The sequence below is a fragment of the Pempheris klunzingeri genome, chromosome 17, assembly GCF_042242105.1.
Source record: "Pempheris klunzingeri isolate RE-2024b chromosome 17, fPemKlu1.hap1, whole genome shotgun sequence".
Classification (NCBI taxonomy): domain Eukaryota; kingdom Metazoa; phylum Chordata; class Actinopteri; order Acropomatiformes; family Pempheridae; genus Pempheris; species Pempheris klunzingeri.
This window is the reverse complement of record NC_092028.1, coordinates 10,157,500-10,183,391: the sequence shown is the minus strand read 5'-3', so window position 1 is coordinate 10,183,391 and position 25,892 is coordinate 10,157,500. Positions and strand designations below refer to the sequence as shown.

The following is a 25,892-nucleotide window of genomic DNA, read 5'->3' as shown; positions in this document are numbered from 1 at the left end:
TCATGAGATATTATACCTGTTTTTTCAACTGCGACTGCATTGTCACAGTGTTTTGCTGCTTTGTTAACATTTAATTGCTTTATCAAATAAATGTATTTCTTTTAACATATGCTTTTGCTTGTATGAGCTTATTCTAACTGATGGTTGTTGCATGAAATGTATTCACCTGACAGGGATCCGTCATATTCATAAATCAAGAACCACCATGTGGAACAGGGATGCATAGAAAACATTACTAATGGAGTCTGAAACCAAAAACAAAAACTGCTTTTAATTTAATGTTTTATCATTTCTATCTTTTGTAATTAATGTTTTATACCGTTCCCTGCTTTATTTTAATTTGTCTTCCACTTGAGCGCTTTAAAAGCTTGATAAAACCAGCACTCCAATGAGCCGCTGTCTGCCACAAACACCCGTGAGGAAGAAATCAGTCTTTTCCATTTTATTAAGTTCCATATACATCAATATTTCTTCAGATGTAATACAAAAAAAAGAAAAAGGAATCCAGTCAAAATCTGACAAATTTTTACAAACAGGGCAGGAACCTTCAAATACATTGTTTCATCCTTCTTAGTCAGTCACTACTGCAGAGCAATTCATTTACAATAGCTTAATACCGTACTTTCAGTAGGTTATGGAAGTTTAACCAAGCAGACTACTGATGATATCCAGATATTTAGTACAACTGTCGTTCATGCCACTTCAGACTAAACAATGAGTGGAAATGGGAGAAACAAAGTTGTTCCACTGCGATATCTGAATTTAGACACATAATTCTTGATACATTATGCTCAGCCATTGTATGTCAGTATTCAGTTCCTATTTCTCTTCGGACATGATGACCTCAAGGATGGCCTGAGGGATTTTTAACAAGGAAGAACAAAAAACAAAAAAAGAACAAAAAACTGAGATAAAAAAAATAAAGAAATGGAAATATGAGAGCTCCTTAAGAGTCTTTTCTCCGAGGTAAACTTTCTTCTGAAATGCCTCAGTTCACGCTCCTCAGTACAGTCCCGCTGATGAAGACGGGTCCAAAAAAAAGGTCCCTTGGAGCTCGAATGGGCAGAGGGCAGCTCTGCCTGAACAGTTCTGTGAAAGCAGCAGTGCTGGTTGCACCGACAGTCAGAGGAGCAGATCCCACACAGGATGAGGCAGAGGTCTGTCACAGAGTTACAGTTCAGAAAAGCCATATTCTTGGCAAGTGCATTTTGTTTTGAGCAATGTGCGATGCTTTCTAAGAGGCTGAAGAACACTGTAGCTTGTTGTTATGAGACCTACAGAATATGGAGAGAGGGGAAAGTTGAGAGCCCTTCGCATTTTTGCTTATTGTTGTGACATCTCAACAAACAGAGAGGATGCAAAGGGGTCCTGCAGCCATGTTGGTGTAATCTACCGGGAATGCCTTTATTACTAAAGAAATCTTCCACAACTACAAACTGAGGTTACTTTGTGAACTGAGGAGCAGGATGAGGTCATATTCCTTCCTCTTTGAAGTAGATTAGACTAATAAAATAATCCGATCTAAAATGATTTGTTTCTTAATTATTTAAAACATTCAAATACAGAGTCAGACATATCTTACAACCACTGTACATGATAAAAGGTATGTACATTCAAGACAACCAGCTAAATCAAACTTGAAGGGACGTAACATACAAAACCTCTTATAAATATCTCTATAATAAAATATTCAGCTTTATATAGTTTAGTATATCTGGTATGGGCAACACATAATCCAACCCAACTCACATGTATGATAGAAAATAAATGCAGGTTAGGAACTAAAATACGTTTAAAATCCCACTGAAAACATTCTAGCTACTGTGATGGATTGTTGGAAAAAGGCCAGATTTAAGGAAATAATGAGAAGAAAGGATGTCCCTCAATTAACGCATGTCAACATGGCTGCCGTTTTGTGAGTACACTGAATAACTCAAGGGGTTCAAGAAAAAGTTAAATCGGTGGCATTTACACGAAAAGCACATTTGGTGTTTGTGTTCTTGTGTCATTTCTTTTTTTTTTCTTTAGTGATGGATATTTTTGCTGTTCTGGAAATAGAAAGTTCCCATGTTTTTATTATTAGAGACCCCAGCGTCCAGTCCAGACTCCAGCTAGACTGGCCCACTTAAGAATCTGACAATCTGCAAGAAAGAAGAAAATGGGATGGCATAAATCAAAGGCATGCAGCAAAGGTGAATAGACACAAATGCAAGATGAAACACCATACAGATGTAACAAAGTCCTGTTAAGACAGCGGACGTAATGTCTTAACGTTTGTTTTTAGTAGGCCAAGCAACCCTTCAAAGCATCTGACAGTTTAAAGCAAACTCTAGTCTGCATGAAAAGCACATTCTACTGCACATTAACGCGCACTACACATGCCCATGGTATACACAAAAGAAAGAAGGGAATGACGAGCATAAAATAAGAGAAGAGCAAATTAAACTGACATGACAGCCGGTGTGGTCAGAATCAAAGCTCTACAGCACACAAACGTGTGTGGAAAAGGAGAGAGAAACTCAGGAACCTGGGGAGTCTGCAGTAATAGGAGCGCCTGACCTTACCTGCTCGCTTTGAAACCTTTAAGCTTCTGTACAAAGAAGGCTTCGAGCACCTCAGCGCACTGAAAGAAGGGCGTGTCGTTGGGGTTGTAATAGCGGCAGTTGTCGAAGATTTTGGTCACGTCGGCCACGAACTCTGTGAGCTTGTGGTAATGTCGCTTTTGCAAACGGGTTTCCATTGTGGAGAAGTCTGCAGGGCACAGAGAGATGTGGTGAGTATGAGAAGCAAAGTATCATGATATAAACAGTATGGAAAGCAATCTGAGACACTGGACATTTCCCAGGTTAAATTGTCAGCATCTGCTCTTACCCATTGGCTCCTTGATGACGCGATAATAATCAGGCGCATCGTGGGGATCCACCGGTTCAAGGAACGGCCATGCCATTTTGTGAGACTGTTGAGATAGCAGGACATTGTCACTGAATCGATTAAAAAGGAGCACTAATAATACCAAAACCAGGAACAGACGATAAATTATCTGCAAAATTTCTTGCAATGGGATTGGATGCGAGAAGCATTTTTCAGCCTTCTTATGAAGCACTTTCTATTTCGCTTTTTTTCCCCAAGTTTATATTCAAAGAGAAACTTTGTATGATATAAAGATGGGTGAAAATCGGCAATGTGAGTAATGTATGAAAATGAACAATGTTTAACTTTCCTCCGTGTCGCCAACACGTTTTCCAATTGTGATCCAGCTCGTCTCCAGCTCACTTAACAATGTAATTATTAAAGTTATTTTATTGTTAAGTCAGTTATTAAATCGAACACCAGCCATGGAGCTGGTAAATGTAAATGCGAGAGGAACACGGAGGAAAGTGAAGCATTGTTCATTTGCTGTTCTACCCTTATTGTAAGGATGCAAAGCTGGTTTTCAAAATAGGCAATTTCTTGCTGTGATGTTATTAAAATCATGCAGGCACATACGTAGGTTCCATACCTGTAATGAGCGTAATATTCTTTTCAACCCCTCGTAGTCTTTGTCAGTGAGTGGCGTGAGGACAGTCATGGCGTCTTCTGTTGACTGACACTGCGGGCAGACGTACACGTCGATGTGATTGGCCTCACTCTGCAGGATGCCCACGCAGCGCCCGTGGTACCAGTTCTGGCAGCGGTCGCAGCCGATGTAAAACCTGTGGGTGGACGTTGGATACATGGTGGTTAAAAGCTCTACATGTAGAAGAAGATGAATACAATCGTCGCCTGCCTGGATCTGGCCACATTGCGCTGATGACAGTTAAGTGATTTATGAGGAGCCATACTGTGATTCGTCGTATGGTGTCCGGCAGATGCAGTACAGCTCCTCATTGCTTCCTCCCTCCTGACCACGTTTGCAGTCATTACACACAAAGTCCTCCAACTTCTTGGCCTCTTTCTCTGTGATGCCAACACATGCGCCATGGAACCAGTTGGAGCACAGGTCGCACCCTATGTAAAATCTGAGAGAAAAAGTTCAGTTCAAGTCAAGTCTCACTGAAACCAATGATTCCGTTCAACCCGTGTCATGCGTACATTACGGCGGTATGTTGACAGGTAATTGTAATAGTTAAAGGTTTTCCAAAGAGCTTACTTTGACTCGTCGTAGGGTGTTTTGCAGATACAGTACAATTTGCTGTCCTTCTTGTGATCCTTTGAGGTAGAGGAGAGCTTCTTCTTCTTCTTGTGTTTCGATAAGCTGGAATCTCTGTCTCTGTCCCTATCTCTGTCCTTGTCTCTGTCCCGATGTCTGTCCCGCTCGCGGTCTCTCTCCCTCTCTCGATCACCGTCTCGGTCTCTATCTCGGTCTCTGTATTTGTCTCGGTCCTTATCCCGGTCCCGTTTCTTGTCCTTGTCGTGATGTCTGTCCCTATCTTTGTTTCTGTCTTTGTCTCGTTCCTCGTCCCTCTTGCGTTTATGGGACGAGGAAGGTGAGGCCGCTGTGTGGGTGCTGTGAGAGGAATGTGTAGAGTGAGACGGATGGGCGGAATGGGAAGCGGCGGCCTTGACCGTTGCTGCAGCAGCCTGGGTGATAGCAGCTCGGGCTTTCTCCTTTTCTTTCTGTAGCCTGGCTATGTCCCGCCTCAGCTCCTCCTGAGAAGGAGACAAAGCACATGAGGTATAATCCAGATTCATGTATCTTAAACTCCTCTTTAACTTTCACGCCTGATACAGAATGACTCCTGGATATACTGAGTGTGCGCTGACCTGTACTTGCAGCTGGAGCTCCTTGTCGAGCAGGGCCCTCTTCTTCAAGATCTCAGCCTTCAGCTGTTCCTTGTGCTTGTACAGCAGAGCAGTCAGCTTGGTGGCATTCTGTTTGGAGCGTTTCTGCTCCACCACCTCCTCCTTCTTCCTCTTCTTAGCTGCCTGCTTCTCATCCTTCTCAATCTTGTCGAGGATGAACTTCATCACCTGGTTGCACACGATCATTCTGAAAACAGAGGACAGCGGGATGTTTGAGTAATTTCTGTTCAGTTGGTGGTGCAGTCATGAGGGGGCAAATCAGTAAACTTTTTTATCAGTTTTTATAGACAACAGGAGAAGGAGGAAGTGCAGTGAATCCCTAACAATTCTACCGTCATCCACAGGATATATGAACATTTATCATTAAGCCCCACAGCTGTGATTAAGACCCAAACCTCTGGTTCTCCTCTCGCTCAGCTGCAGCCAGGGTCTTCCTCTGTTTCAGCTGCTCTGCTGTGGCATTTTGCTTCAATATCACCTAACAACAACAAAAAAACACAGCTGTAAATATTTACAGTATCTAGATGTTGTAAGAAATTAATCATTGTGAATTTTTTCTTTTGAGCTGCACCTGTTTTTGGATGCCATCCCCAGAGCTTATGGCCTGCAGATTCTGCTCTTTCTGTTCCCTTTTGGCCTCACTGTGTTTCTTCTTCTTTGGTTTTTGTTGCTGCTGCTGTTGTTGTTGTTGCTGTTGTTGTTGCTGTTGTTGCTGCTGCTGCTGTTGTTGCTGTTGCTGCTGCTGCATCCTCTGCAGCTGCTCCTGGACGCTCGCTGGTGCCTGTATAGTCACCATATTCTGGATCTGGTGGGCCTGAATTTGCCCCCCTGTCTGCTGTATCTGGATAGGCAGCTGCAGTTTGATCTGCTGAGGAACTGTGCCGCCCTGCTGCTGTGCCTGTGCCTGGATCTGGGCTTGGATCTGGGCAGCAACATGGGGTGGCAGAGCAGAGAGAAGCTGGACTGGCTGTTGGAGGCCTGGAACGGTGATGAGCTGATGCCTGATTGGAGACTGGACCTGAAGCTGAGGCTGAGCTTGAACCTGAGTTTGGTTCTGAGGCTGGAATTGGACTTGGAGCTTAGCTTGGACTTGAGGTTGGGCTTGGACCTGAAGCTGTTGCTGAACCTGGGTCTGCTGCGGTGACTGGACTTGAAACTGGGGCTGGGTCTGGACTTGAGTTTGGACCTGGGATTGCTGTGGGGCTTGAGGTTGTGGGTGAACCTGGTTCTGCTGCTGGAACTGGACTTGGACCTGGGGGTGGAGCTGGGTTTGGATCTGGGGCTGTAGTTGAGTTTGGGCCTGAGATTGAACCTGGAGTTGAGGTTGGACCTGAGGCTGCTGCTGAGCCTGGGGTTGGGGTTGGGTTTGAGCCTGTGTTTGAAATGGAACTTGGACCTGGGGGTTGTACTGAGGTTGGACCCTTGACTGGAGTTGGGCTTGGGGCAAGGTTTGGTTTTGGGTCTGGGACTGAAACTGCACCTGAGCTTGATTTTGAGCAAGGGGCTGTAGTTGGGCTTGGGGTGACTGCTGAGTTTGAGGCTGAAACTGAAGTCTGACCTGGGGGTGGTTCTGGGCTTGTGCTTGGGGCTGGACCTGCGCTTGTGCCTGAATGGGAGGCATTTGTTGGACTTGGCCATAGGGCTGGACCTGAATCTGTGCACAGATTTGGGCTTGACGCTGGGGCTGAAGCTGAGGCTGAGTAGGTCTCATAGTGGTTACAACAGAAGTAACCGGTAATCCCTTCATATGCACCTGCACTGCTGAGACTGGAATTTGAGATACCTGCTGCATGGATACAACTGCAGAGTGTTGAACTGGTACTTGAGCTTGAGGAGGAAGAGACGCTTGAGGCAGAGGGGTAGTGGGTGAATGTGTGGAGGCTGATGCAGGGGCAGAGTTGGGTACATTGGCCAGGATAGGAGTCTGAACGGGAGCTGCAGCCTGTTGGGCTGGTTGAGCCGGAGTCTGAGCTTGAGATGAGGCTGGAGTCCAAACCTGGGGCTGAGCTGCCCTCTGCTCTGTCAGAGCTACAACATGAGGGAGAAGTAAAGAGAAGCAATGTATTAGAAAAACCTTGTGTACTACAAATGACTAAAGCAGGATGATGTTTGCTATGCGTTTGTGGGAGTTGCGGTGGGTGTTTTACCTGGCACTGAAGGTGTTGTAGAGGTGGCTGTGACTGGTGTGACAACAGCATTGGCCACAGCAGCATGAAGGGGAACTGGAGCTGTGGCTTGGATTTGGGTTAGAGCTTGGGCTGGGGACGGGACAGGAATTTGGGTGGACACAACAGCTATGACGGGAGCAGAAGCAGGGGCCAGAGCAGGGGTTGGGGCAAGGACAGGTGAGGGAAGGGAGGCAGAAACAGTCATTTGGGCCGAGTTAGAGTGGCCTGAGATGGGGGCTAAAGCAGGGGCAGGAGCTGTAACGTGCATCTGGACAGGGGCTGAGGTTAAGGCCGGGGCAGCGCTGAAGGCATTTGTCTGGAGCTGGGACTGAGGTGCAACTTGTCCTGGGACAGGTATGGACATTGCAGTTTGGGTTTGTGCAGGAAATGAGTTAGCAGTAAGGGTGGAGACCTGCGTTTGCACCATGGCCGGAACTGCATTTTGTGCTGGGGCAAGTACAGGTCTTGCCATTTGGGGTTGTGCCAGGACAGAGGCTGGTGCGGAGGATAAAACCTGTGTTGAGGCCTGGGCTGCGACTTGTGAAAGGACTGGCACAGAAGTGGATATTTGAGATTGTGTGGGGATTGATAATGGGGTAGAGGCTGAAACTTGTGTTTGCACAGGAACTGAAGCAGGTGTAGGGGCCAAACTCGGAATTTGAGTTGGGACTGGAACAGGTGCCACCATTTGGGTCTGGGCTAGGGCTGAGGGAGTCGTCTGGACTTTTGCGGGGGTTCTGGCTTGAACTGGAATTGATGTTTGAATTTGGGGGGTCTGTGCTATGGCGGGTGTTGTAGGGGTAGCAGTAGTGGGTGTTGAAGTTGAGGCTGATGAAGATGGGGGCATGGGAGTGAAGAGGAAGCGCTGGACCTGGCCATTGGGCATGGCTGCCTGCATGAGCTGCTGACCAGGACCGGGGATGACTGTTACACCCTGTGGGATGATTTGCAGCTGTCCCTGGGTCTGGCCCTGACCCTGAATCACCACCGTCAGACCTGGGTTTCCACCCTGCAGAACAGAAAAGCATAAAATGATATACTTCTAAATGTCCTTGAAATGGCACCATTCAAAACAAAGTTATGGCAGGCTTTACAAGAGCAAATAATAATTGAAACATTTTAAAGACTTGAAGTTTAAAGACTTCAGCTACAAGAGAAAAAGAACAACTGTGTACTATTATGGAAGAAAATACAACTGATATGAACATGCCCTTACCTGAGCACCCTGTGTTAGCTGCATGAGCTGCGCCATAGTGAGTTTAACTTGACCCTGCTGTGGTCTGTTGGTCTGGGGGGAAGTTACAGGTGACTGTGCAGGGGCTGCTGTGTGAGGTGACGGTGCAGCACCTGCTGCTCTCTGAGCTGCCGTTGTCTGCACAGGTGTAGACCCAGGCACAGTTGTGGATCCAGGCTGGCCACGGCCCATCTGGGTAACAGCCTGCTGAGGTTGGCCTAGAGGGGATGAAGAATGCGTATTTATTAGTAAGGCATGAGCCACAAATTCTGATTTGCGAATGGAAATTATCAGTTGGGCAGGACACCTTGTTGAGCCAATGCCGGACCTCTGACCACTGGTGTTCCCACAGAGGTAGACGGGATGGGTGACTGGCTCATTGTCGTGCCAGGTTGTGTTTGGCCTCCTGTTGTGATGGCCTGGAACACAGAGCCAAAGGTAAAATCATCAGTTATCATGGTTAATACTTTCCCTGGCTTCAAGTAAAAACTGACAAGGACAAAGTAATAGACAAAAAGACCTGCTGCTGGGTAGTTGTGGCTCTGAGGTTGATGTTGCCAGTCGTAGGATGTAGTGTGCTGTAGGTCCTAAGGTTCGCAGGGGGCCCAGAGGGGAAAATTCCAAAGACTTTCTGCTGGACTACACCTGTTGATAAGCGTGAGCATGAATGGAATGAAGCAAATATGCATTGGGTACATGCAGTGATACAGGTCAAGGATGTACAGAGCTGTGTGTGGGGAAGACCTTTGGAATGTCTCATTTGTTAGGGAAAAAAAGCAATTGAAAAAGCTTTATTTCATGGGATAATATTAGTTTATACACAAACAATACAGAGAAATGCTCAGAGAATTGCAATCTAAATTCTGGGCTCAGAAGCTCTTCCATCTAGTGTTGAAAAAAAAAAAGAAAGAAAGAAAAGGAACAGTGGTGGCATCGTCTGTGCCAATACTTCATCACAGGCAGACTTCGCCTCTCACATCACACTCTTCCATTCATTTTGGCAAGTTTAAGCCCAAACCAGCGAAAATGGATGACACTCATGCTCCCTACCTCCTTGAGTGGTGGGCATGTTGAGCGTGACAATCTTGCTGTTAGCGGGCAGCGGGAGTTTAGCGGCGAGGACCTGGCCAGCCATAGTCACTGGGCTGCCAGCGATCTGGAAGGTTTGCTCTGAGGTGGTGATGCTGCTGGCCACGGTGGCCACGGAGCCAGTGGAGGCTGCAAGACACACCATGCCACCTGCGGTCACGCATACCCACAAGGGCCACCACGATAGCTCGTCTACAGCTGTGGTGTCCACTGGAAGGTTGGAGTCAACAAAGGGACTGATATTTGTAAAAATTTGGGATAATTGCTTTGCCATGTGTTTCAATGCTGATGATGCACAGGCTCTCCTGTCGCCCTTTAGGATGTAAAGGACTCAAAAAAATTTAAAGTCTAGTTTTAACAGGATTGAAAGTGGACACCACGAGCCACAAAGTCATTCTGGCAAGCCTATTACATTATGTTGAATGCTGACACCCAAAAACAAAAAAAAAGAACAATGGTGGAAGGTCATGCGAATTGATGGTGGACAAAAGATGAAAAAAAATGAAAAAATAAGAAGGCAAAAGTCTTCTTCTCAAAGAGAAGATGTTGGATGACAAGGCACACAATTCTAGACCACTATATGTAGGTTTGTAGGGTTGCAGCGGTATACCGGTTTCACGGTATACCAAGGTATGAAAATGGATGGTTTTCATACCACACATATTTGCTCATTTGCAAGAAATGAATACTGCAAGGAGAACTTCACAGGGGCATGTGCAGTGCGGACCTCCTTTTCTCCTTGCCTACTCGTCAACTTTTGCCACACACATCCAGCGGAGAAGATGTCGGAGAGAAGCAAGGCCGACATCACCAATCTCCATCAGCAGAAAAAGAAGTTTAAGTAAGCAGTGTGGGATTACTTTGGATATCCCAAAAACAATCGGGGGGGGGGGGGGGGGGGGGGGGGTGTCCAGGAGGATGGACATCCAGTCTATAAAAAGTGGCTTCCACACAAACGCACACACATACTGAGCCCAATCTGACCCCGTAAACAAACAAACAAACACACAAACTTCCCTTGCTAATAAAGGAGTTTTTTATCTTAAGAATGGCATTTATCTTGTTTTGCAAATTATCTCTAATTATCCATTTTCATTGGACATTCTTTTTTTCCCACAGCTTATGCCATGGTACATTTACTGATTAATATAACACCCTATTGTGCTAACATGTAGACTGACACTGTTACATGCTATTTTTAACATGTTTAGAATTCAGTAATTCAGTTCTTCCTCTTTGGGGTCAAACTAGCTCTGCAAAAACACTGGTACTGGTCCAGCTCAACCAAGCGTCATACAGTCACTCACACAGTCAATACTGTATACAGTGATACTGTGAAACTGATATTTTCTGCGTACCGTGAAAATCTCATGCCACTGCAACCCTACAGGAATTTATGTTCAGATGGGTTCAAGATCATTCAAATTCTCCTCATCTACGACCAGCTTACCTGAGCTGTTGTTGGTCTGACCCTGCTTGACCCAGGAAGCAAAAGACTGATGGAAGTTTTTGTCTTGCTGGAAGGAAACAGGAGAGCCCAGTTTGGAGGCCAGGACCATCTTGGTTCCAGATGTGACCTGACCCGTCCTGGATGCTGGGGTGCTGGGATTGCTGGTTGAGGTGGCGGTGGTTGTTGTGGAAGTGGTGGCAGTTGTACTCGGTCTCTGCTGCTCCAGACGTTTCTGAAGCAAAAATGTTACAACATTTTAGGTATGTAGAGAGGATGGTGTGTTAGTGTCCCAGTATAGTGCTGCCCACCTTAAACCTAAATGAAGTCTCATTAAACCAGAAAAACTGATAACACCTGTGTGTGTGTGTGTGTGTGTGTGTGTGTGTGTGTGTGTGTGTGTGTGTGTGTATTCAGTGTTCCCACCTGCTGGGCAGCTAGCCGGGCCTGTTTCAGCTGATTCTCCAAATGGGCCTTGACATCCTCTGCTGTCTTCAGACTACTGCCAGTCTTGGAGGGGTCGACACCCTGTGACTTCTCCCTCTCCACTCTGTGACAACAAGGAAAAAGGTGGCGAAAAACTAGTGAATCAGTGATCTATCAGAGGAACTGTGTTACCCAAGCAATCATGCTGGTGGCCACAGGCTTGAGATGGCTTGCTGGGCGTGTCTCACCTTTCTGCAAAGGCCCTGATCTCCCACAGCTCCAGGTCCTCTTCAGCCACCCACGTCTCCACAGCAATAGGCCCCGTCAGCTTGGCTGGCTCCTGCTTCTTGGGCCTCAAGGCGCTTGAGCGCAGGCCTTTTCTCTGGGGAGTGGGGGTTTCTTTTCATGGGCAAAGAGAAACAAACTATTCATGATGCATATAAAACTGTGCCAAAGCTCTGCCAGCAATGGATCATTCTTCAAGTTTTTATATTTTCTGTTTTACATATTTTCTGAACAAATGTTTAGCTTTGCTTTTACCTTTGGGAGTGTCTCTGTTTCCGAGGGGACAGATGATCTTCCTGATGCAGTACTCAGAGCGAATGCCGTAAGGTCCAACGTCTCTTCGTTTTATGATCTCTGTTGTAGTGATGTCTGTGTCTGTGGTTTCTGTGGTGAGTATCAAACAGATTAGCATAATGATCTAAAATGGCAATTCCTCTAAGTCATATGACTATAAGCACTCATCCATACATTGGACAATGGAGAGACTTATTTGGTTGGAGAGGATGAGATACCTTCAGATGTTGCATATTTGCAATTTAAACAAAAAAAGAAAGCTTCCTCAAAAGCACACAGGAGAAAGATTGATACAAGTTAAGACGAAGTGTACTACACTTTCTCACCTTTCCGAGTAGTCCCTACAGCAGCAGACGGCTTAACAGCCATGTCATCCCACCTCAAGCAGGCCCACAGCAGCCTCAGCATCAGGCTGACCCCTGCCAGCGACTTCACAGTCTGGAGACGGTACCTGAATGGGACACAGTCACAAAAAACATCAGCTACTAATTCCAACAACAGTAAGGTTGTTTACATACAGGCTTTTGCACTTTTACATCCTGGTAACATAACACCCTGCTCATTAATGTGATGAAATGTCTTATTTTTGGCATGTAAACACAACATGGAGAGACAACAAAGACCATCAGCTATGGGAAACGATGATATTCGTTAGTGTCCTTGTCAAAGTTGGAATATAAACTATAATGTTGTTAAGAATAATTAAAAGTATATTTCTACCTCGCAATTGAGCAATTCAAGTGACAGCCCAAAATGTATGTTTTTTTTTAGTATACCGCCCACTGCATCTACATTTATCTTTACTAAATGAGCTACTAACCTCCATGTGATTCCAAAAGTGGGCCGAGGTGAAGGGTAGGGCCATATATCCAGTGCAGGCTTGGCGTTGTAGTTGAAGATGGGCACCTCTCTGATGCCTGCTTTCCTTGCCAGCCTCTTCAGGTCATCATTTGGCAAGATAAATATGCTCTTCTTGCTGCTCTTAGTGACAAACTTGCGGTAGGATGGCAGGGCCGTTCCTGAGCGTGCCTTCTTGGATTTGGAGAACCTGAGGAGGCTGATTCGGTCTCTGGTGGTATATTCTTTGCTTATCGTCATGGAGCTGGGTGTTGAACCAGAGGCGCCCATCTTGGTGTCAGTGACTGGAGGTTTGGGCTTTTGAGGGACAACTGTTCTGGAGCTGGGCTGCGTGGTGGAAGTGGAGGAGACTGCACTACTTGCCGCTGGAGACATCACATCGGAATTGCTAATGCTGGTTTTCGGGGCATTCTGAGACTCTGTGGTTGTTGCATTAGCAGTGACGGAGGTCTTCAAACCTTCACTACTACCGTTATTGTCGATACTATTACTATTCAAGCAAGGAGGGCTTGGGGATGGAAGCTTAGCAGGTACAGCTCCCTCACTGTTCATGGCCACTTCTTCATTCTTACTGAGAGAGACTCCTTTCTCTGCCATGTGGTTCTCTAATTTCGGGACTTTCAGGGGAGGTGTGTGACAGATGTCGGACACATCATTTTGTGAGAGGCTTCCATTCATCAGGGACTTGGCAGGCTCTTTCATGTCACTTTGGACCTGACTGGCTGGGTCTGAGGCGACGCTCGAGTCTGCAGGGCCGGTAACCTCAGTTTTCCCATTCACCTGCACTGGACCGGTTTTGCTTTGGTCTACCTCCAGGCTCTCTGTGTCGCTCTGTCCACTGCCTTTCTCCATTTCCTCATACCCACGTTTTTTAGCATTCTCTCCCACGCGAACCACCTCTGGTTTCTGCGTTATTTCTTTGCTTTCTATAGCATTTGACATGCAGTTGTTTATACTGTTGAGCTCAGTGCTTGCCAAGGGTCCTCCATTCACTTCTTTGTGAGCCAAGGCCTCCCCACTGTTCCCCAGCGCAGCATTTATCTCTGTCTGTTTGCTGTGGTTGGGTGCTGTGGTGTCTGATTTGACATCCGAGTTGTCTGCCTTCATCTTTGCCTGCTCTTGTTCAAAGTTAAGCTTTTTAACCACATGGTCTTTCACTTGTAGGCTCTCCTCCTGCTCTTCTTTCACACACGGGGTCACTGCAGGCTGCTGTTTGACTAATGTGGATCCTTCAGTCTTAACCCCGGAAGTGGGCTTCACGGCAGCCAATTTGGACAGCAGGGCCGCCTGCCTCATCCGCTCTAGCCTCTGCTTCTCCTCCAAGGTGAACTGTTTTACCCGACGCTCCAAAAGCCCATCCAGTTTGGAGGGCTTCACCTTCTTCTTATAAGCTGTCCGCAGCTGGAAGCCCTCGCTCACATTTACAACATCGTAGTATGGCTTTGATGTAGTGGTCTCCTCCTTCTTGGGTTGTTCAACTTTCTGGACTGGTTCTGCCCAAACAGGCGAGGACGGGCCTTTGTTTTCAGCTTTATCTATAACAAAGAGTCACAGAGGTCAGTGGGATTTATACACCAGTTCACAAACGTAATCAAAGAAAATCAAAATGAGGAGAGACTAAAAGGAGAGACAAATGAATTTCACCTTTCTCATCACTCGAAGCAGTAGTTTCTGCGCAGGGATCAACCTCCATTTTTTCATCTTCTCTCTTCTCCACATTCTTTCCCTCCTCCTCCTCCTCCTCCTCCGTGGGTTTCTCTTCCTCTTTGGAGATCTGAGGTTTGCAGTCCTCCTCTGATGAAGTGCTCCGAGATGATGCAGTGACGGATGCTTGTTCATTGTCCTCGCCTGTTGTGTTTTCAGTAGTCTGGTTCTCAGCCAACATTTCCTGCTTATTTGAGCAAGCTTCTGCATTTTCCTTGCTCATTTTAGCTGCTGTGAAGACAGCAAAAAGAATCATAATATGAGCCAAAGGTACCATCGGCAGAGAAATACAGTGAGGAAACTATGCCAGTGTAGTCCGTACCCTCTAGCTCTTTGCGGTAGTTTACGTTCGTGTTCCCTGGTAGTTTTGGAACAAAACGTGGTACACGGGTCTTACTGACCCAGCTCCAGCCACCATACCCTGTCACTCTGTACTCCTCCCCCTTCTGCTTCCAGACCTTAATGGAAAAAAGGTACAAGTGAGAAACAAAATAATAATAATAAAATCATTTCAGAGATCATTTAAACACATTAAAATTCACATCAAAATATCAACTGTAAAGCAGCCCTAAAGACATGATAAATCTCTGTAACAATAACTAAAGATTTACTAAAATCCCACATAATGTGTTGGTCTATATCTTGCACCGGGTACTTATAGGAGTTGCATGGAAAGATTGTGGATCAGCTCTACTGGCAAAAACAAAATTACACATTGAACACCAGGGGTTGCAATTGAGAATGTGTGAAAATGTGTTGTCGAAAACTGTCTAACAGTTAGAGAAAAGAGTTCATATACTTTACTAAAAGTAATGTATAAATAGTGGAAATAGCTAATGATGCAAACCTGACCTAACCTAAATATTGACAATTCAATATTTCAATATATTCAATTCAAAAAATAATCCAAAAATATCCCCCGTTAACATCCAGTTTATGCCAAATGCACACATTTATATCATGACTGGGGGTACTTGAGGTCATAGCAGCCTTTTCTTTACCTGGTGCTTGATGGGGATGGTGTACTTCACCCAAGTGGCCTGTTGAAGTGTCTCCTCATCCTCCAGTTTTTTCTCGCGCTTCTTCACCCTCTCTTTGTCCTCCCGCTCCATGGAGGTCATGCGGTGTAGCCTGAGGCAAGAAGGTGCAGTGTAAAACCGACATATAAAGTGCATGGGCAGTGTTGAGACAGAAAAGTTATTGAGACTCTTCTTCTACGGTCAATAGCGCACTAGAAACAGGCTGAAGAAGTCACTGTTGTGGCAACACACATGATGAGTCCTGTTAAACAGTTGTCTGACTGCCGCGCAGCTAGTTTTGTTCCAACTTTACCTTGTGTGCCCAAGAGAATCTTTCCATACAGGCAACATGACCACTGGTTTGATGGCACACTCCAGGATGGCCAAGGCCAAAGCAAATTCCCTGGCCTTGCTGCACATCTGCACTGCTTTGTTCCAGTTGGTCCTAGAAAAAAAACAGACAGGCTGCATAAATACAGAGTACAACTGCTTAATTCTTCCATAAATGTTTATAAATTCAACTCTTCCAAGTAAAAATGAATCATCATATTTTGCAAGAACCAAAATAATTTCTTTTTGTATGCTTATGTATGTATAGTTGTAATAGACATTTTGGGAAACACACTTATTGGCTCTCTCGCAAAGAGTTAGATGAGAAGACTGATACGACTCTCATACCTGTACAGCAAACATGAATTTTGCTAAGAGCTTCACGTTAACCTGATCTGAGGTGTACCTGTGCGATGCCCAGTTAGGATGCATAAACGGTCCAGGGACATTGGTCTCCAACTGGATGATGGTGAGACGCAGGGTGGAGACAGTCAGGCTCCGCGAACCGTAGATGGAGCCGTTCCATTTGAACTCAGACGCGGTGGTCAGGCTGAACTTGTGGGAGAGGTGGCGCCTCTTGTCGTGGTCCTCACGGTGCTGGTGTTTGTTAAGGGCTAAGACATTGGTGCTGTACTGGTTGTGGTAGACCCTGTATTTACCCTCCTGACCCAGTTTGAACAAGTTGTTGAAATTGACTGCAAGGTCCCTTTTGAAGAAGCTGAGACGTGACGTGTCACCATCAGAGCACACAGGAGTTGACTGAAACGCAAGAGGGAAAATTACATTCAATTGGCTTATACGCAAGAAAAATATTAGTAGCTACTTTAAGGATACCCTCAACTTAGCTCACGATCTGAAAGACTTTGATATCTGTGGTGATACAGCATCTTCCTGAGTCCATACAAGGGTAAAAATGATTCTATGTTTTTCATTTAATCAATAATTAAGCCTAGTCAAAGCAGCATTTACGCTAACATTATATATTATACAGTTACATAGTAACTTTGGCTAAATAAAATATAGAATTCTACATGCTATGGACACAATTTAGTCAGTACTTAAACATTTAAATTATCAGTGGAGTATCGAGTGAGATTTAAACACATTTCTCTCAAAAATAATCAAAACTATACTATTAAACAACCTTTTTATTCTAAAGTAGACTACAGTTTGAAAAACTACACACCTCTTTGCTGCCTCTGGGAGTCTGATTATTCGATTCTGGTCCAGCAGTTCTCCCTCTGTCGGTCTTGACCCTTTCGTTATACTCATCTGTCATTCAGAGAGCAGATGACACCATCAGTGTAACAGCACTGATTCAAACACAGACATAACAAGCCTCCCTCATTGTGTACCTGTCCCATCCTGGCTGGTGAAAGAGGACTGAGAGGAGCGATCGGCCAGGTCAGGTTGCTCTGGTTTCCTCAGGCTCCCACATCTAGAAACCTGGCTGCTGCCACTACTCGCCTCTGGTTGAGGTGACTGCTGCTGTGGTTGATCTTGGCACTCGTCAGCGTGTTTGTCTTCACTGCTAGACTCTGCTTTTGCATCCTCATCTTGTAAAAAAAAAAAAATGCAGGTGTAAAAGCAGGTTTTGGAGAGTTAATGAAACTGAATGACATTATTTAACAAGCAACATGCTTTAGGCTAAGATGGCAGCTGTGTAAACAAAACAAAAAAAACTAAATGAAAAAACAATATTGACAACAATTAGGAAATCAACATGGCTTGGCCAGACCTTGTTCTATGTAACACCTGGTCTTAATACTTGAAATTTGTACATGAGACCAACAAACTGTTCAATAAAAGAATTTTTAGCGGAACAATAAGCGTTTCATCACTCCAGCTAGGCTGATAAAACCAACCCTATACACTAATCCAAAACGAGCTGTGCAATTGCTGCAAAGTCAAATAAAGGCACCCGCTCTGCCTCTGAGTTGTTATGGGAGAGAGTCCTGCATATATATGCAGCTCTTTGTTGGTGAGGTAGCAGGTGGGGCTTCCAGGCAGAGAGCCTTTTGTTAGAGCAACAGGAACCCACCCAAATGCCCATAAATTGGAATGAGAATAAGGGGCTGGTTGTGACAGACGTGGCGTGCTGGCTGCTGCCAGGGACGCCATCTAGCACGGTGCCAAAAGTGTGCTTTTCAAGACCACGAGAGCGGGAGACAACATATAACACAAGACAAGAATTGAATGCAGCAAAAAATAAACGCAACAGATACCAAGCAGGTGCTGAATGTTTCATGCAAAGAGCACTTCAAGACAGATGGCAGAAAAAGCAGCTTAAGGTCTCACAGGAAAAACTAAATGCGAGGAGGGGATATCTTCAAACTAGATAAAAGATAATGAAGATGTGCTGTGAAAGGGAATTTGAAAAAGATCCTCCTAATTATGGTCACTCCGATGTTGTATGAGTGGTGAGAGCTACAATGTTTTGGCTGAGCTAATGAAAGGAGGACTTAATGGTCACAGTTAAGAGGGTTTTGTCTGAAAATGTTATTAATGTCCAGGTTTAAGCAGAGACCCACAGAGTCTGCTTAGACGGAGTGTGCCTTCCGTGGATGAAACTAGTAATTTAGCAGAGGAAACCACTCTCCGCTTGAGAGAATGTAATACAAAATAGTCGGACACACATCACACTCTTGGAAGCCACACAAAAGGGGAAAATACAAAAGTTAAATTACCCAGGCAACACAATCTACATAACTGTCTGACGAAAAAGCTAAGTGAGACCAGCATTATAGTATTTGTGACTAGCATAGCAATGTATGAAGTGAAATCTCCCAAGAGAACGGCCATATTGGTCTGTCTGACAGAAATCTGGTGAGATATCTAAACCTTGTAGACCTGGCAGAGCCACGAGAAGATTAATATATAGAAATAAATAAACAGTCTAAATACAATGCACTGGAACACCTACAATCATATATCATGGCAGGTTTGCCAGGGATGGTGTACACTGCATTAATTACAAGCTGAAAGGCCTTGGTGTTCAGTTTCATTATAATTTAACCAAAAACAAACTGCCTCCTAAAGTTCAGTTTGGAAAAAACAGTGACAACGAATCTGTCCTTCAAACCAATTACCTTAAACAGGAATAAGTTTTACGTCTCTAAAAACAACCTTGACTATAAAAAGTAGAGAGACAGAAAACAAACCAATGCAGCCACCCTAGCACCCAACAAGGCAAATGGGCAGGGCGAAAAGGACAGGGTATGGTTAGCAGACACAAGCAGACAGTAAAGATGGATGTGCAGACCAGCAGTGGGGGATGAAGTGGAAGATGAGTTGCCAATTGCCGAACACCGGAATGAACATCAGTCAGTCTTATTCTCCAAATACCTGTCCGTTCTTCTTTTTCCAGCGGAGGGGACTCCCCACTCTCCTGGCTCCTAGACTGAGCAGGCTGTGTTTCCTTGTTAGGTTCAAGGGACTCCGTTTTAGAGCCGGGGTTAGGATCCGACACGCAGCTCTCCTCTGCAGCAGGGGCAGCCGTGGCTGCCGTGGCTGACATACAGACAAAGGGCGAACAGCACCAGAGGAGTCATAATATTGTATATCAGAAAGACAACTAGAAGTAATGGTCATGATACTGCTGCAGACACATCACTGACACGGCTTCACCATACAATGGAAGCGTAGCACTTCACTTTGCACATTTGGGAGAGCTAGACTGGGGCAAAGAATACTGTATATCAAGTTCACTTTTACCTTTTGAACCAGCATCTTCCTTGGGCTCAGAGTCTTCATGCTCTGTCTTGTCGAGCTGTGAGGGGAACTCGGCAGATTCTGCTGTCTTAACAGAGCTGGATTCTACTTCCTGCTTTGCCTCCCCTGCTCGCCTCTTTGTTTCCTGTGCCTCCCGCCTGACCTTCAAACTCTCCGTGATCACATCTACAAACAAAAGGAAACACATTCATGTTTTAGCAAACGCAGCGATCACACAGCCACAATGGTAACATTTAAATGGAGCAACTGCTTCTTCTAAGTTAGGACAAGATCAAAACATAGCAAATGAACACTTTCTTTGTTCACAAGTGAATAAACTACATGGGGAAGAAAACAGCTTTTTGCTTTAGTTTTAAGTGAAATCTTCAACTACAGTCCAGACTGCATTATAATACTCAATTATCTGGGCAAAAACATTAAATTATTGTAAAGCACAATAACATTATTCGTTCCTTCCTACATGTGAAGATCACTTTCTCCAATTAAAATAATTGCTGCAACTGACAATTTTTTTCAGCGTTGATTAATCTTCTTATTATTTTCTTGGTTAATCATTAATCCCTTTGTCAATCTAATGAAAAAACTGAATTGTTTCCACAGCCCAAGGTGAAGATTTCCATTGAAAAACGATTAAAGTTACTAATGATCATCAAAACAGTTGCCGCTAAATATTCTGTCTTTGACTAATCGTTTCAGCTCCACAAAAAAATGTTTGAAAGGAACATCTTCACCAGCTCTAGGTGACTTCAGACTGGTTGATATGAAGTTATATATCAATATAATTACATAGTAATTGTGCGAGCTTGTCTATGACTCAGTTAATGTAAACTTAAAAACTATTCCTATCCACACAGATCCAAGACTCGCTTCTAAAAAGGCTAAAATCTCCATTGAACCACGTTTCATTACTAGTTTTCACTGGTGTCCCTCCCAATCACTGTAAAGGAAGAAAAGCAAGGTGCAGGCAGCCCTGCGCTGCAGCAGAAGTGGGCTTTTAACGGATGAAATATACCAGCAACACCCATAAATCACTTATGATGGAGAGAAAAAAGCACTGCGATGGTTTTACAAAACCCTCTATTCTTCCAGTTTGCTCTACAGAATACCTATTCAAACCTCTAGTTTTTGACAGAATGCCAGAGGCACATATCCAATGAAATATAGTTCCCCACTGTCTTCGTCACAACTTAAATGAGGCGGTTTGGTGACAGACACAAGAAAACTGTTATATATGGCAGCCTGTCAAACAGAAGCGGAAACTGCTGGCACAGTAATCAGAAGTCTTCTAACCACTCTGTCTCCTTAGAGGGAGGCAGAGGAGAAAAACAGTTGCTTGATGTCTGAGGGAGTGTGAAGCAGGAAGAACAGGCGGCACCCAACACCGACTATCATCATAGCAGAGCACTGCTGCCTAAGGTAAGGAACTGTGCTATCAGACGCTTAATAGACTGTTTCAAAATGTAACCCCATAGGACACAAACACACAGAAACACGCGTTCTCTTCCTACATCCTACTCTCATATACCAGATTGAGATAATGCCTCCACAAAGTTTAAATGCGTCTCTATTTTGGGGACTGAAGTCAATATGGAATCCGTACCGTTGATAGCAGTGAGGTAGGCTTTATTGTTTCCGCGAGCTTTGTTGGTAAGGTCCTCTGTGATGTCCATGTGAGCTTGGACTTCCTCCTTCATTTCTTTCAGGGTAGCATGGAGGTCCGTCTCCCAGTACTCCTTATCCAGGCACCCCATGACCTCCTCTAGCTGCGCCTTGGTGCTATAGTACCAGATCCTCTTCTTCTCATGCTCCCCATCCTCCTCCCTGGGGAATGAGAACAGAACAGGCTCTGTTAAATATCACAGCAAACCACATTACTTCCTCCAGCACATCAGTGCATGGTATTGTTATGATTTAACAATGAAAACATGCGTGACTCAAATGTACTAATTAATTAATTTATGTTACTTTGTAAAATAAAATCACTGGTGTTGGGTAAATACTTTGTGATTTTTGTGAGTTCATTCTCTGAGTTATAGTAAAGAAACTCTGCTCTCTGCACAAGCTAGCTTAAAAGATTAAATTTCCATACTAGAATGCAATAGTAAGCCGATTCATGCAAAATGATACCAGCCATTTGTAAAGAAATTACAATAATCAGGTTCTAGGGCTGGTTTAAGTGTGACTCTAGCAGACACACTCATCTGTTCATCAATATTCTCTCTGTTTTTATTCCATCTAAATAAAACAGCATGAACATTAAAAGCTGTTGGATACTGCCTGACAGCAAGATGAATTCAGCCTCTTATTTGTAAAGTCTATGCTCAGACAGGACATATGTTATGTTTGGGGTGAGGAAAAGCATAACAGCCTGTAAAGAAGGCTTGGATTCCATGTCTCTTCTCTAATCTTTGGTCAAACAAATAACTGAATGAAAGCATGTTGCATTCTACGCACAGTCGCTTATCCAGTAAATTTCACTTTCCAGCTGTTTCAAATTTTAGTCTGGAACAGCATGCCCACACACAGTGTAGAGACAAGTCTCGTAATCTGAGAATACCTTTCAGGAAACTGTAAACTGCCTGCAATTTTGTTTTTACCATTTTTTTATTTTGATTTGAGGCCTATGTTTGTCATATTTAGAATAAATGTCCATCTGGCTTCCCAACAACATAAAACATCTGTGATTAAGGTATTGAATGTGCACATTAACCATGGATGGTAACTGCATAGCTGCTACTTTCTTCATGACTTGACATGTTTCACATGTGTGCTTCAGTTCACCACCTCCGTGGTTTAAACTATTTCCCACAGTGCACTGAGGTATAGGACTGGTATTAAATGTGTGACTCATACTGTACCTTTAGCTATATTTAGAAGAGTGGATCTAACTGAATTTATCAAAAACTACCTGTAGGGATGGGCAATGTGGTTGAAATGAAAATCACTATATCAATAAGATGATTCTCTCCCTTTATATAAAAATATACAGTGATTTGGAAAATGTACATTATCAACATGATCAGTGCATCGAAGGCCATTCCTACCTGCACCCTCTGCTCTGAGCAACTTGTAAAAGGGTGGTTGTAACATGCCATAGGGATTAACCGAGTTATAAGCGGGACAGTGCTGCATCGGTGTTAACAATGCTTTTTCCCCCCTGTGTTTTTTTCTCTTTTTGTTTTGAATGCATTTGGTGATAACATCTGTATTGAGTTGATATGTGATGTAATATGTTGTCCTGTAGTGACAGTGACTCCTTGCTGCTGTTCAGCTGAATTTCAATGTGCTTTCACCTGGTTAAATAATAATGATCAAATGTTTCCCGTTTGTTTCGCAGAGCTGACTTAGTGCACATTCTCTGTAATCTGTTTTGGGGAATAAAGCCATTGGCACAGAATTAAAGGTAATTCTAGTGGAACAGAAAGGCAGTGAGGGTCCTGACTTACACAATAATCCTTCTGTTTAAGAACCAGTATTTCCTCTGGTGGCGGTCATATCCAATGGGCTCCTGGCGAATGTAGGGCCTGTTCTTCTGAGCCTCTGTCACACAGTCTGTGACACCAGGCACCTTGTGTGCCACGCAAATCTCGCACTGCCATTCATCCTCTGGCACCTCCTCCAGCGGTGGTTTGACACACTCCAGGTGGTACACCGCTGAGCATGTCTCACAGCACAACAGGTCACCCAGGCGGTGACACACTCGGCAGTGGTCGTCATACTGCATGCTGCCGTCAGACATCAGCTCCTCGCGTGCGATGTTGGTGGTGAGAAACTGGTCCACTAAAAACTGTAGCACCTTGACCTTATTTTCAAGTGGACTATAGGGATACTCATCCACCTCCTGGTATGGCAGGACGTGATGGTACTCCCTGTCGCTCTCACAGTACGCCCGAAGCACCTCAGGCCATGTCATGCCATCAATAAAGTACAGAGTGGAGTTGACACTGTCCTTGAGGTCAGCGGGGCCAAAGGTAGTGTTGGAGGAGTCCTCCTCGCGTAGGATAGCCTTCAAGAGGGAAATATGAGTCTCTGCTATTAAAGTGCACTGCTCCTGGCCTACCAGTGCAGCACAGAAGTCCTCAAAGCGGAAAGGGGACAAACGCAGCACTGTGCTGAAGTTCCGTACCACCTCGTAGATGGAGATGGCATAGAGCAGCTCCTCATTAGGCACCAGGAGGTCCTCAGAGGTGTCAGGAAGCTCAAGAGGAGGAATCTCCTTATCTTCGAGGATGGGGGTGCGAGGTCGGGGAACCCGTGCTTTTTTCTTCCCTGCAGGATACACAAATGACACTAGTAAACCATAATGCACTTTCGAAAACAGTTGTTATGGCTGTATGACAGGACTGAGAGTCACACATTTAAAACTGCCGGTGCTGAGTCAAAAGGCTGTGATGGCTGATCTTACCAATATCACCCAGGTCCTCTATAGGGCTGTATAGCAACAACCATCTTTTGTAAACCCATATCTCAAATATTCAGCTCAAATGTTTGGTGCATCATTTCTAAAAGTAGATCTAATTCACGTTATTTCCAAGCTTACAGGTGCAGTAAGCTTTCCAGAACAACTCAAAGAGGCAGAAATCCACATATTATCTAAATCTGTGCCTAAAATGTGAGAGGGGTTAACTGTAGTCTGGTGTCAAACTTGCTACCCTCAGTTACAGAAGAGACACTTGGGTCTTTTAAAAGTAATAACACCACATCATAAAAATAACCAATTACAAGTAGAAGTCCTGCAATGAGGATGTTACTTAAAAGGTTAAATACAAGTCCAGAAGCATTGGCATGAAAATATAATTTAAGTACAACAATTCAAAATACTTAACCTGTGGGTTATAATTATTGATGCTTTAATGTTATTTTAAAGTTGAAGTTGGTGGTAAGTGGAGCTCATGTTAATATATATGTATAAAGTAGCAGAAAATAGAAATACTCAAGTAAAGAACATGGACCTCAAGTTTGTACTTAAGTAGGTATTTTCCACCACCGGTTACTGTGGCTGAGCCGGTTCAACACATGGCCACTGTAGTAGCCAAACAGGACTGCCTTCTCCTCCTGCATCCACGATAACATTAGCTGTGGAGCTTGGCTAGTGACATAAATGTTTATCAAACGCCTTATAATCTCTCTTTCTTTGAGTTGCACCTTTACAAATAGTAGCTGTCGTTTTTTCAGGAGTTTTAGATTGAATTTCTGCGTTAACTATGTTGAAAGCTGACAAAGTCATAAAAAAATGACATGCTAGCCGAGATAAGTTAGTTAGCTAACTCTTTTCTTTCTTTAACAGCTTCAAAACACAAAATACCCGTTTCTTTTTCGCCTAAAAAGCATTGAGTGTTGACGGTAGTAATAATAAATACGTAAAGCAGCCGGTATCAAACTGACAGAGACAGTTACAGGATGAAAGTAGGCAGCAGGAGCTAATTTTACATGCTAGCGTTAGCACGCTAGCAGCTAAGTTTCTGACATAAATCTAAGTGAATAATACCTCGAGATGGAGGCATTCGCAGTTATTCCTAAAATAACTGTGGATTATTTAAGAGCGTGCTTTACTGTGTGTTGACAGGTCGTGATGGCAACAAGGTAAACTGACGATACAGCTACCGTGTCAATCCACCTGCAGTAGCATTAATGACTGCGGCCTATGTTCATACAGTGTGCATTCTCCATTTTGAACAATAACCTTACTGCTTCCTACACTGGGCAAAAACAATAATAAGGAATATTTCTGGGTGTATTTTCCACTCCCTGCAGCGTATGTTGAGACACATTATCCACAACCTGATAATAGTGTTTATTTACCCGGAGTGCTGGCGTGTGTGCTCTGACTCCGAAAGCTACTCTCAGTACAGTAGCTGGCATCATCACCCTCCTCCTCGTCCAGCACATCATCTTCAAGGCAATCAGAGTCCTCTTTGAGGGCCTCATCCTCCTCGGACTGAGGCTCCTCTTCAATAAACTCGTCCTCCTCCGACCTCAAGCTGACAGCATCGTCCTCCTCCTCACTCTCGTGGTCGTCGTACACCACTGTTTTGGACACTGGCGTCCGCCTTCCCCTGCGACCCCCTCTGCCTCCTCTGCCACCACCGCCGCCGCCGCCGCCTCTACCTCGTCCCCTGCCCCGCGTTGACGTGACGGATCCCCCTTTCCTCTTCTTGGACGACTTAGCGGTCTCTCTTGTGGGGCTCTCGGCGTCCTCATCCCCGCTGTCCCTCAACCTGGGCTTCAGGTTCCGCCTGGGTCGCAAGCCCCGGGCCGTAGCTGAGGACGGCTCCTCGGCTTGTAGCGGTTTGGGCGGCCTGCCCCTCTTCCCTCTCATGATAGGCGAAAGCTATTATTTTACTCTTCCAATTTTTGCGTTTAGGTAGCCTACACGGACGCGAGCTAAAACGGCAACCCCAAAAAGCTGAACCGGCGGGGATTCAGACGGCGCAGTAACCCCGAGAAGCCCCCGCGTCTTTTCGGGTACGAAAGCTTAAAACGTTAGCCCGGCGTCCCGTTTGGGTTCGCCTAGAGCCGCCATT

General features: G+C 44.7%; 1 protein-coding gene across 1 annotated transcript; it reads right to left on the bottom strand.

The window, feature by feature from the left end:
* Positions 1-436: 436 nt before the first annotated feature.
* LOC139216184 (nucleosome-remodeling factor subunit BPTF-like) lies at positions 437-25,881 on the bottom strand. Its single transcript, XM_070847246.1, has 31 exons — positions 25,171-25,881; positions 22,815-23,637; positions 20,969-21,189; positions 19,351-19,533; positions 18,982-19,146; positions 16,992-17,192; positions 16,823-16,908; positions 16,043-16,395; positions 15,620-15,751; positions 15,289-15,418; positions 14,610-14,745; positions 14,228-14,518; positions 12,546-14,118; positions 12,052-12,176; positions 11,687-11,815; positions 11,395-11,545; positions 11,147-11,270; positions 10,724-10,955; positions 8,705-8,829; positions 8,492-8,603; positions 8,167-8,402; positions 6,930-7,959; positions 5,354-6,810; positions 5,178-5,260; positions 4,744-4,969; positions 4,130-4,629; positions 3,822-3,998; positions 3,500-3,692; positions 2,872-2,956; positions 2,565-2,751; positions 437-1,274 (listed from the first exon to the last, which is right to left on the bottom strand). The coding sequence occupies exons 1-31, from the start codon at positions 25,685-25,687 to the stop codon at positions 1,235-1,237; spliced, it is 10,023 nt and encodes a 3,340-aa protein (XP_070703347.1). The 5' UTR covers positions 25,688-25,881; the 3' UTR covers positions 437-1,234.
* Between the last annotated feature and the right edge of the window lie 11 nt (positions 25,882-25,892).